Raw genomic sequence first — 13149 nt, 5'->3', positions numbered from 1 at the left:
ATCTCTGAGATCTGGTCAACACGTGGTCCTAGCACATAAGTTGTACATGTGCTGGAGCATAGACATGTCCTCCTCACATAGGATATTGTGTACAGAGAGGGTTTTGTGTTCATACAAGAAAGTTCAGTGTGTGGTAGAGCAGAACATGCCAACCCAAGTCTTGTTGTCAGGCCTACATCGGATAAAGTAGTGTTACTTAGCACGAGAAGTACATATTGTCATTAATTTGTAAAGACTTTCGTGTGTCTTGGTTATACTCACATAATAGAGAGGGTAATTGGTGTTAGTTTGCCTCCAATAGAGACACTTTATGCCGCTCGAGTCAGGAAGAGAGCAAAGAGAATTGCTGTAGACCAGGCATCCCCAAACTTCGGCCCTCCAGATGTTTCGGACTACAGTTCCCATCTTCCCCGACCACTGGTCCTGTTAGCTAGGGATCATGGGAGTTGTAGGCCAAAACATCTGGAGGGCCACAGTTTGGGGATGCCTGCTGTAGACCCTTCGCATCCTGGTCATCACCTGTTTGATTTACTCCCATCCGGACGTTGGTACAGGACTCTGTATACAAAAACGTCTAAGCACAGGAATAGCTTTTTTCCTTGTGCCATCAAATTGTTGAATCTGTAGTTGTGGGCAAAAGGGTGGCCAGTTGGTAGTATGGGGTTTTTCGCTGTGCTGTTGTATTGTGAGGGGAATAGTGTTTGTATGAGGTACGTTTTTCTTTACATTGCAATGTAGTCGAAGCAAAATTCCAAGTATGGTTGATACTTGGCCAATAAATTATTCTATTCTATTCTGTTCTGTACATTTTCTTATTATTCACATTTGAAAAGGAAGCTTCGCACCTCCTACAAGAGTATTTCTTCTCTGAAGTTCTAAGGTTGAACTCACAGTGTCCCTTCCACAAAAACATAAATGCTTCTTCCTTTATGAAAGAGACAGAGATCTACTGGAGGCTCCTGCAGGAGGAAAGGAGGGAAGATGGTCACCAATTTTACTCCCTTCAAACTCCCAATTCTTTCCCCCATACTTTTCCAGAAGGTTTTTTCTCTCCCTTCTCCTTCCAGTGAGAGTGTCCTGTGAAAAGAGTTCTACTTACAGGAGCTCTGGATCAAAGTCATCTTGTTTCGTTTTGGGGTGGGTTTCATTTTCGACCTGATTTCATAGCAAACTAAAATATGATGTATTCAGCACCTTCTTATTGCAATGGCATTATAAAGATAGTCAACATGGTGAGCTCCAAATGTTTATAACTACAGTTCCCATTATTACTGATAATTGAGCAAGCTGGTTGGGACTGTAATCCAGCAACATCTGAAATGCAGCACTGGCTGCCCTTGTTCCATAAGAAGGATCCTGTTGGATCAGGGTGTAAGATCCCTCTAGTCCAGTGCTCTGATTCCCACAGTAGACCTTGGGCAAGCAAAGCCTACAAGCAGCACATGAAAGTAACAGCCCTTTTTCCTGTAACAGCTCTTTGACAACTGGTGTCTGGTGGCATCTCACCTCTGAACCTGGAATTTCCATTTAGCCGTTATGGCTAGTAGACTTACCCTCTGTGAACTTTTCTACTCCTCTTATAAAGCCATCTAAGCTAGTGGGCATCACCATATCCTGTGGTAGCAAATTTCATAAATGAATGGTGCACATTGTGAAGACATACTTCCTTTGTTTGTCTTGTATGCCTTTGGATGATCTCAAGTTCTGGTTTTATGAGAGAAGGGGGGGGGAGATTTACGTCTGTTTTCTCCATCTTGAAGTCTGTTCCCTTATGTTGAAGCTCCCCATATAGAAGAGAGAGTAAATTGATATCTACTCATCAGCTAAGTTAGTTTCCACTAATTAATTTTTGAGAATTGTTGTTTTGTGAGTGTACTACAAATCCTGGAGATTCCCAGACATTTTACAGAGCCACCATTTCTGAGGTCCCTTGGTTAGGAACCATGAGGGGTTAAGCAGGTTTGAACATATTTTAACTTATTCTTCTGGCTATACCCAGAGGCATCTGAACTGCCAACCATTCAAAGGAGAAGAAAAGGTTGTTTTTCTTCTTATGTGAATGCAAAGCACAGTGGCTGCCACTCTTAATTTTGTGAAAAATGTCTTCCTCAGTATGATGTCTGTCAACTTGCCATATTTTTAAATAGATCATAATGGCACATTACAGTTGCCTGCAGCTGACCCTGGTGGTGGTGTTTCTTTGGCATTTCAGAAAGAAGAGTAGAAGGCAAAGATACAGTTATTTCACACTCTAATCAGACCCTACACATTATTATATTTTTGACCATAAAGCATAATTGCGCTGGTTTGAGAGTACAGATAAATAAGTAGTATAAAATTAACAGCAGATAAATTTTCTATTTACCTGTCAAATCTGTAAATCATATGCTCTCTCTGATGCATTTGGCTATACATTCCTGCAAAACAGTTGTGTTTTCCATGTTTCTTCTCTTCCATTTATCCTGTTTGCTTATTTCTTAATAATTTAATTCCATGTACTATAGAACAGGAAGCTGTCTGGCACTAATCCAGGCTGTTCATCAGTCAGTTTGGTTCTCTTTGATTGGTTTGATCATATTGCCCAAACTCTCAGGATTCAATTGAACAGCATGGCTCAAACTTGAAGGGACAGTGCAATGCACCAGAGTAAAGCAAAATGGGGACTTGAAGCAAAAGTTCCATCTTGGGTGGGGGAATACTATGTGAAGTGTCCCTCATATTTTACACCCAGTGAGTCTAGTCACATGCCTTGGACACCTTCACACTTGAATTCTGCAGTGTGGTCTGTGTGTGGCTGCCCTGGATGGAAGAGTTTTTTAGAAACTGCAGGTGGTGCAGAATGCTTTCTGGTGTCTATTTCTTGGACCGTGTTACACTGGCCTTATACCAGTTGTGCTGGCTTCAGATTCATTTCAGGGCCCTATTCAAGGTGCTGGTTATTACTTAGAAAATTCTTAAATGGAATGAGGCCAGGATAGCTGAAAGACTCCCTCCTTCCATATGAATCTAGCTGTGGTTTACTATTTTTTTCCCTGAGGGTCCTGATTTATGCTTTCCACAGCCCAGGGCTCTCCTGTTGTTTTGAACTCCAACTCTCATAAATCCTACCATGCACAGGAAATGAACAGGGATTATGGGAACTGTAGGTGAACAAAATCTGAAGGATGTTAGGTTGGGGAAGCCTGGGTTAATGTTTTATGGTTGTTAAGCTGGCAAGTCACGTTCAAAGGTGCTTTCCTTTCTCCTGTTAGGAAAAAAGTAGCAAACTTCCTGCTTCTTTGGTGTGTAAACTGTTCTTAGACAGCATACTCACTCTCTCTCTCTCTCTCTCTCTCTCTCTCTCTCTCTATATATATATATATATGATGTTAAACCACAGCGCCTAGAGCTTGCCGATCAGAAGGTCGGCGGTTCAAATCCCCGTGATGGGGTGAGCTCCCGTTGCTCGGTCCCAGCTCCTGCCAACCTAGCAGTTTGAAAGCACCTCAAAGTGCAAGTAGATAAATAGCAGGAAGGTAAACGGCGTTTCCGTGTGCTGTTCTGGTTCGCCAGAAGCAGCTTTGTCATGCTGGCCACATGACCTGGAAGCTGTACGCCGGCTCCCTCGGTCAATAACGCGAGATGAGCACCGCAACCCCAGAGTCGGTCATGACTGGACCTAATGGTCAGGGGTCCCTTTACCTTTACCTACCCACACACACACACACACACACACACACACACACACTATTAGCAGACACCTTACACAAAACAGTCCCAAAGCACAACAAATACACATCTTAATACCGAAATGACAGCACCAGCATAAAACCAGCATTTTTTTAAAAAAACAACAACAGTTGCATAGTAGTATTTATTTAGATAACTCACCCAACTTATACTCACCCTGCTTCCCTGAAAGGAGTTGAAACAGCAGATAATTGCTTTATGCAGTCTGGCATTCTAAAAATATTCCGTCTGCCTCAGCAAGCTGCAGGAGTTGTGGGATTTTGTAACACTTCATTTAGAGTGTAAGTGCTGATGCCTTGTTCTGTCTATATAAATTTTGATGTAGATCAGTTTTTCATTCTAGCTGCAAATAGGCAGAAATGCAATTCAGTAAGGAACTAATTCCCTTCCCTCATCCTGAAATGAGCCTTGTCACTAACTAATAGAAGGAACATTTCCTAGAGCAGGGTAGACCAACCCTTGGGGTCCAGGTACATAGCTGCCAAGTTCTCCCTTTTTTTAAGGGAAATTCCCTCATGCTGAATAGGCTTCCTCACGAGAAAAGGGAAAACAGCTATGTCCAGGTGTTGTGGCTCTCACACACATACACACTGCAACCTATTTTGTTGGCTATAATAGAACACCAGTCTTAATTTCAGAAGGGAGGGGGAACCTGCGGACACCAGGGAAGGCCTCTGCGGGCACATGTGAGCCCTTGGGCACAACGTTGGTGACCGGTGTACCCTATTCAGTTTCTTCTTCCACTTTCTAAAACTATTTTATTGGTCATCCAGGAGAAATGGTTAAACAATAGAGTGAAACCATAAAGTCTCTCTTTGCTAGAGCTGCATGGTTCAGTAGACGTATGACTCGGTTTGCAGCAGTTTGTTATGGAAAGGTTTTCCAAAATACAGTATTCCTTTTGGAAGCTGCAGTGGACAGAGTATGACTTCCTTGCACAATTAAGCAGCAAGGAAACTGGCTCTTCTGTCAGCAGGGCCAAAACAGAGCCATGGAACTAGAGGTGGCATTGTAGACCATCAAACTTGAGGCAGAAAACCCAGAGCTAGAGCATCCCCAAGAGATGGCCACCTAGCCTTTGCTGCTATTGCTACTTACTTATGAGGAGAGTGAGGCAGTGGCCAGGTGAGTGCAGTGCAAAGGCAGCAAAGCCAATTTGGTTCTCCAGTTAGTGTATTTGCACCACACCAATCTCCCTACAACCTTACCCTTTATCTCCCAGTAAGCAATGGCAGTGCAAACAGCTGGGGGTCAGGTGAGAAGCAGCACCGCACCATGCTGCACACTACCATTCAAATGTTCAACTGGGGCAGGGCAGCAGGGAACACTTTTTTGCAGACGCAAAGAAATATTAGGTTTCTCCTTTTCAGCTATAAGACAGACTCATGCGAATCCTAATTGTTTGGAAATACAAGATCGGCAAAAAAGTGCATGCAAACACTTTCCAGCATGATACACCAATATTTTCCTGGCTTCTTTTTTCTGTGGAGAAATTGTTTAAGATGGGACAATGGAGCCTTCTAAATTAATTTTAAATAATTGCATTTATTTACATTTGTAAATTCATTGACTGTTTAGAGGCAGTGTATGAAGGATGATTTTAGGGTTATGATGATTAAGTTGTAATGATAAACTTCAACAACAACTACAACTACAGAGTTTATTAAAAGGCAATAAAAGATCAACAGCATTTTTTGTAATTTTCTCCATTATGGCAATTGAATATTATGCCCATGAGAGTTATTGTCAATAAAATTATTTCCACTTGATTAAAGACTATATAATGAACACAAGACTATATAATGAAAGTTAATACTGTTGATCAGATATGGGGTTTTTTTGTGCAAGCTGTCTTCTAGATACCTCTTTTTTCTGTCACCTGCTGAAGTTGCCAAGTCCATTGTGGACCTTTTTGAGGGAGAAAAGAATGTTGCCAGTGAGATGTTGTAGGCAGCCTTGGCTTCACATCCTCTCTCTCTTCAGAACAATATAAAGTCAGCAACTGTTATGTCTTGCAGATGGATGAGAAAGACTGTGTTTAGAGGGGGGAAATAGTTAACTATTAAAGAAAGCAGTTGATGCTTTATGTATCCCCAACAGCTGTGTCTAGATTTAGGCTATGTCTGCATAGCAGTTTTATTGCGGCTTCATTTTTATCAGCTTTGGTTTGAATTCCACAAAGCGTATTTCTGTTTGTTTGAATATTCTTCCCAGTTTATCTCTGCATCAAGAAGCCATCCTGTCTGTGTCTGTCCATCTACTGTATAGACAATTCAATATTCTTCCTTTGTTTCTTTTCCCCACTTAATTCCCCTCCCCCTAAATTCTCGTTAATGATGTGGGAGGGTTGGCAGGGGGTCATGCTTACCGGTACTTTTGAATAAGGCCTTTGTAATTTTTACCGTATATTTTTTCTCACTGTAGAGGTATCAGGGCAATGGAGCAATGACGGGCAAACCATAAACAGAGGAGGCACAGAGTTCTTTTTATCTCCTGTTTCCCTTTTGCACAAGTTCCATCCACATACATTTCAGAGCACTTAGTAGGTTAGAGCGGGCCTTGCAGAATCGCACTGGGCTTCTTGCCCTCACTATGCAGGCCATCTGCATGTTGCATATGTTGTAAGACAAGCCAAATGTAGACAAGCGCTGAATGGTAGATGAGATTTGGAGAGGGGGTAGCATTATTAACTTATGGCTCAGTCAATATTTATTCCCCGAAGCAATATTGACTTACCACCCATGAGTTTCTATCACTTGAAACTTTTTTTCATTTCAAAGAGCAGCATTTCTAACTTATTGTTAATAATTATAACAGCTTTGTATTAAGGATTTTTCATAGGGCATAATGTATATATACAGTCATCACTTTAAAGACCAACAGCAGTAAGATACTTCTGTTAAGCTTTATTTACTGGTATAACTAGAACTGGAAGAATATATATCAAACCCTTGAAAAATACCGGTTACAGGTAGGTAGCCGTGTTGGTCTGGGTCGAAGTAAAATAAAAAAATTCCTTCAGTAGCACCTTAAAGACCAACTAAGTTTTTATTTTGGTATGAGCTTTCGTGTGCATGCACACTTTCTAATTTAGTTATTAAAGGTGGCATCCTTCATCAGAATGCCTGCAGTAAAGGGCAAGATAGCATCACCTCCCCACTCAATGTACAGACGCTGACTGGACTGCCAGTTGAATCTTACTTCAACCCTGGCAGCGTTATTCAGCTTAGGAAATATGGTTTTCTTTATTTAAGTTTATGTGTTATTTTGTTTGCTTGCTTGCTTTGTATATGGTGTGGTATAATACCCTGCTGCTGTACCTTTGGGTTGTTAGTAACGGTTGTTATGCTACAACAACTAACTAACAAACAGACAGACACTGGTGACAATATAGCATTTTCCATCTTGTGTGAGACAGCGGCTTTTTGAAGGAGTCCTGGCTGTGCCATGTAGCATGCACCGCTCTGTCTCTCATCACAGGGCTGCAGCTACTGCCTTTTCAGCAATTGCCCCTCTTTTTTTCCTAATGGTAGCATGCCCTCCAACATCCCAGTGTTGAAAATGAAGATGGCAGTTCCGTCTGCCTGCCCCGTATACGTGTGTGTGTGTGTGTGTGTGTGTGTGTGTGTGTGTGTGTGTACAGCCTCGGTCATGGCAGCCAAGTGGAAACTCCACCTTCAGGGGTAGTCTACCTACCACTCCTCTCCACCAGCACCAGGCACTGAACACAAAGATTCTGAATCCCCACCTATCTCCCCCGCCTGGTACTTGAACTCCATGGACCCGTTGCCTGGCATGCCCTGCTAGAAGCACTCCTTCTGGCTGGCAGCAGGAAGGTGAACATCCTGCAGGGCTGGCGGTGTGGGTGGGCCTTGCTGAGGACCCTCTGGGTGCCCCCAAGAGCAGCAGTAGTAGCCTGAGTGCAAAGGCTGTCGTCACCACCACCGTCTGGTTCCTTCCTGCCCCTGGAAGGAGAGCAGAGCCCAGGCCTCCTCCTTGGAGAAGAAGAGGTGGCTGCGCTCTGCTGTGCTTGAACAGAATGCAAGTTGCAGAGGGCTTGCAGAGCACAGCTCCAGTCTCCTGCTAAGATGGGACTGTGCGCATTTCTCTCTTATTTAAAACGTGCCAGCTGATTTGCGTGGCACCCAAGAATGAGCATCTTTGAGTCCCTCACTCTTGCAGGAGACCAAAAGACAGGACATTCTGGGATCCAGTCAGAAGCCAGGATGGCTTTTGTAATTCTGCGATGTCCTGGTCAAAACAGGACAATTGCCAAGGATGTGGTAGGGCTGGCCCTGTACAGCACAGAGCTGAATAATAATATGCAGCTTCACTTCCCCCTGCTCCTGCCAAGTTAAGTTGGAATCAGGGTATTCAAGTGTAGTACAGTAGTAATGCTAATGTTTCTGTAACTGGAGGAACAAGCTATTCTTGTTTTGCTGTCTAGATTATCAATTATTTGCATTTTGAAATGAACCGTAGCCTGAAAGGATGCCATTGCTATTTGCTTAGATAATCAAGATGTAAGCTAATTTATATAATATATCGGTGCTTGCAAGCTAGAATCTTACCTAATGCCATTGTGTTCTGCTTCAGTTCATTCATAAGAAGAGATTTTTAAATAGCTCTCTTTCTCCAACTCCTGCCCAGCCCAGATAATGCAGAGGAAGATTCTTTGAGATTTCAAAGTGTAAATTAATTTCTTGGCATTCAAAGTAGAATCCATAACTTGCCATCAATCTATAAGACAAAACTTATTACCTTGTTGGCAAGCCAGTGAGGTGTGGTGGAAGTTTAGATAAAATTTGTATCAATTGCTTTTTTATTTTTAGCAACTAGAGTTTCAGGTCACCTTCTGAAAATGTCCCCTAATCAGAGCCAGTATGTTATATGTTCTCAAGAACTGCAGCAGGACCATTTAAATATTGATCTAGACTGCATTTTATTTTATTTGTTTTGTGTTACCTGTGCATTTTAATTTTGCTGTGAGCTGCCTGGAAATGGCTGGATATAATTTTTTTTTAATAAATTAAGAATATAGCATATATAATGGGTGGTATTCAAGTCCATGTTTGCACTAGTGCAAGAATCAGCACTAGCACAAGGGGGTTTCCTCCCTCCTGCTCTCCCTCACTGTCCCTAAATATGCTCTGGAGGATAGGGAGAAAAATTAGATTTAGAGGAATGCAAGGGGAGGTGAGAGAAAGAGGTGGTTTCATTGTATGAGGAGAAATTCTTGCTCCAATGAAACAACCTGCTCTGCACTTTGTTGAATACAACCTATTATTATAATGCACTATCATTCCTTTAGAGATAAACAAATACTTACTCTAAAAAGTTGATGGTTGTTTTGTTTTTTACTTTTTAGTGTGAAATATTATACAAATTTAATAAATTTTGCCTAAGACTCTTTATAAAAAAAGCCTCTTTATATAAAAAAGTTACAGATCTTCCACCTTGTAAGTATGCTTAGAATCACATCCTTAATGCTTAGAATCACATCCTTAATGTAAAATAAAAAAATTCCTTCAGTAGCACCTTAAAGACCTACTAAGTTTTTATTTTGGTATGAGCTTTCGTGTGCATGCACACTTCTTCAGATACAGTGAAATAGAAGTCCCCAGGCACTTATGTAGAGAAGGGGTGGGGAGGGGTGGGGATGGGGAGGGGAGGGGGGATCACTCAGAAGGGTGGTGGAAGTGGGTGATTGACTGACTGATAGCTGTTGATGACCGAAAACGACTGCAAATGGTTTTGCATGAAAAAGCAAGGGTTGAGATGGCTGAAGATCGCTTATCATGTATAATGAGATAAGAATCCGATATCTCTGTTCAAACCAGGTCCCTCCATGGTTTTGAGCTTGGTGATAAGTTGTAATTCAGCAACTTCTCTTTCCAGTCTATTTCTGAAATTCTTTTGTAGTAAGACAGCTACTTTGAGATCTTGTATAGAATGTCCTGGGAGATTGAAGTGTTCTCCTACTGGTTTTTCTGTCTTCTGGTTCCTGATGTCAGATTTATGTCCATTTATCCTTTGGCGTAGGGTTTGGCCTGTTTGTCCAATATAGAGAGCTGAAGGGCACTGTTGGCATTTGATGGCATACACAATGTTAGAAGATGAGCAATTAAATAGTCCTGAGATGGTATGTTGGATGTTGTTGGGGCCAGTAATGATGTTGTCCGGGTGTATGTGGCAGCAATATACTGTATCTGAAGAAATGATGTTGTCCGGGTGTATGTGGCAGCAATATACTGTATCTGAAGAAGTGTGCATGCACACGAAAGCTCATACCAAAATAAAAACTTAGTTGGTCTTTAAGGTGCTACTGAAGGAATTTTTTTATTTTACTTCGACCCAGACCAACACGGCTACCTACCTGTAACCATCCTTAATGTAAGTATGCTTAGAATCACATCCTTAATGCTCCTAAACATTTTAGGTTTAGAATATCTCAGAAAATGCACCCTAATTTTCAGATCCATTCTAGGGATGTTATGAAATTACATTCATGAAGATTTCCCATCCGATTGTGTGTGTGTGTGAGAGAGAGAGAGACAGAGAGAGAGACAGAGAGAGAGAGAGAATGAATGAATGAATGAAACCTGAGAGCAAAACAATTTTTTTGAATGTCCTAAAGTTACATGCAAAATTAAAAGCCTAATACTAATGGAGGTAATGTTGCCAATCCACAGTCACTTGAAAGTATGTATGTAATAAATAATCATGGTTCCCTTGTCCTTTTTGTAAAAATAGCTCTTCTTAGATTATAGTTATTAAATGCTAAAGGAAAGTATGTTTCAAAACATCGTTGATAATGTGGTAATTTAGCATCTTTTAAAACACCACCAATGGTAGAATTTCCACAAATTCCCAAGGTAGTTCCCCTCTCCCATCCATTATTATGCAGAAGGGCTGTCAGTACATGTAGATAACACAGAGCTGGATGGACCAATGGTCTGATTCAGTATAATCATGCTCCACTCTAGAAGGTTTTCATAGTGTCCACTTACTGTTAATTTTTAGTACTTGGATATAGAATCCAACTTCTTCGCTATTTATATCAAAACAAAACATCACCAATCATTGAATTTCTAGTCGTGGGTAAAATAATGTAATAACCAACCTTATTGCAACTAAAATTGGAAATGACCGTAATACTAGAGTTTTGTTAAGGTGTTCAAACTGGGAATATTGCCTGGCAAACAACATTGTAAATGAAATTTCCTTTGTTGCTGTTTAGCGGCAAGAGAAGCTGCCTGGGTAGAAAAAGAGGAGAGAGCAAGGCAATATTATGAGAAACACCTAGAGGAGCGCAAAAAGAAATTAGAAGAGCAACGACTAAAAGAAGAGAGAAGGCGAGCTGCAGTAGAGGAAAAACGCCGACAGCGGATAGAAGAGGACAAGGTAAGCGGACTGTCCTAGGGGGATCTTGTGGGATGTTGAATTTCCACCTTCAGCAGTGAAAACATATTTACTTTTTTGCCACTAGCATCAGTGTGGGCTCCTTCCTGCATTCTTCCCATTGTGTATACAGTTTTAGATGTATTTAGATTTTTGTTTGTTTTATTGCTGGTGTGTTTGAGGCACTGGGCTCCTTTGGATGGAAGGTCAGGATATAAACTTAAGAAATAAATGACTTGCAGGTAGGCAGGAAACCTCTGTGAGCCACTGTTAATGAGCAGCAATGACCCACACAGCAGGATGGGTGTACTTGGTAGTTCATGCATGTCTCCATTCGGAGTGGCTCTTTGGGCACACCTGAAGATGAACGCTTTGTACCCTTGTTGATTGCATTGCTGCTGTCAAAATGTGGCTGTATCTGTTCAGAGACTTAGCCATGTGTTATCTCATTAGGAGCGCCATGAAGCGGTCGTGCGGCGCACAATTGAGAGGAGCCAGAAACCGAAACAAAAGCAAAATAGGTGGTCCTGGGGAGGTACACTTCATAACAGCAGCAGCATTAACAATACAGGTAAAACAGGAGACCAGGTGTCTCAGCCTGGCTCCCTGTCTTTGTGCTAATATGGGTTTATGGACTGTGATTGAGGAAGCCTGTCCACTCTTCTTGCCTTTTATGCCTAAGCACTCACAAATGAGAAATTGAACTAATGCTTTGAGAACTGACTGCTCTTTTTCGCTCCATCTGTATTTGCACTTAATTTGCTTTGTTCGTCTCTTTCTCCCTCTTTCTGCCTGTCTCTCTCTGACCTTGTGTGTGTGCCAGCAGTCTTTCAGTCTAAGCCAAACTTGCAAAAACTCATGTACTTGCCGGACTTTATTAATATGAGTATTTTAGGGAAACAATGCGAATTCTTATATAAAAAGTGGAAGCGGGGATTTATTTTGTTGTTGCTTTAAAAGCCAGTATTTGGGGTGGGGGGGTGGGTGGCGGGGCCACTCATCAGCATAACTAATATTCATTAATACTGAAAAGCTTTTTAAGTAGTTTTCTCCTTTCCTCTGAAAAAGTTCAGTTTTGACAAAATATCAGGTACAAAATAAATCGTGCAGTATTTTCCCCAAGCGCATTCTGTGTATGCAGGTGTCATGTGATGGCTTTAATGCTAAAGATTAATGCCCAGTACGCTTTAACTTTAGGAATTTGCATATATATCGAATACTTTCTTCTACACAAGCACGCTAATGGGTGTTACTGCCTTTATCATGAAACAAATATGTGTATCATTGCACTTACCAAGAGCAAGTACTTCATATTGCTACTAATTTCATTGTGTTGCAAAATCAATAAACAGTTGCTTTTCCATAACAATATTCTACTTACTCTCTTTGCTTCTCTCTTTATAACTTGTTTGCTGCCTTTTAAATTTTTCTTTACTTTTGAAAATCATTGTCTTGCATTCTGTCCCTAGGTTATTTTGTTGAATCATCATTCACCTTTCTCGATTTAGCAGGCTTGGAGTACCACTTCAGACCTCTGGGTGGTACTAGAAAACCCGGTACATAAATCCCTGTGATTTGTTGATTTATTTATTTTTAATCACCAGTAGTTTATCTCCTCAGAATAGGACCAGTACACCAGTAATTAAACCATCTTTTGTTAGAGACAGTGCATGTCTAACACTTGCCTCATAGACTAGAGCTGATAGATAGCCCCTGCCATCTTCATATTTACCAAGCTATTAGTGGGTGACTTAAAGAATGTGGCACAGCTTCTCAAAATACAGCATACAGTTTTGAAGGGATTCTGTTTATATACAGTATTTAGACTCTATCTCTCCCCCCCCCTACTTTCAGAAGCAAACAACATTTTCAAAATTCCTTTTGGAGGAATATAGTTGTTCAGTTATTTATTTATTTTATCCTCCTTTCTCCCCATTTCCCCACCTCTCATTTACAACTGAAATCCCTTTAAATTGTGCACTTGCCTTTCCGTGCTCTTGAAGTAACTGTTAAGTTCTC

At 41.2% G+C, this 13149-nt stretch overlaps 1 protein-coding gene across 4 annotated transcripts in view; it reads left to right on the top strand.

Moving 5' to 3' along the window:
- The window catches only part of MAP7 (microtubule associated protein 7), a 104421-nt gene that overhangs the window by 62696 nt on the left and 28576 nt on the right, over positions 1-13149 (top strand). For all 4 annotated transcript variants that reach the window (XM_060272709.2, XM_060272710.2, XM_060272711.2 and 1 more), the window contains exons 4-5: positions 10970-11133; positions 11584-11701. In XM_060272709.2, the coding sequence (XP_060128692.2) occupies positions 10970-11133; positions 11584-11701 (282 nt within the window). The remainder of the gene's footprint in view (positions 1-10969; positions 11134-11583; positions 11702-13149) is intronic.

Source organism: Zootoca vivipara, chromosome 3, assembly GCF_965207765.1.
Source record: "Zootoca vivipara chromosome 3, rZooViv2.hap1.1, whole genome shotgun sequence".
Lineage (NCBI taxonomy): Eukaryota > Metazoa > Chordata > Lepidosauria > Squamata > Lacertidae > Zootoca > Zootoca vivipara.
The sequence above is the reverse complement of the archived record's forward strand: the minus strand, read 5'-3'. Positions and strand labels throughout refer to the sequence as shown.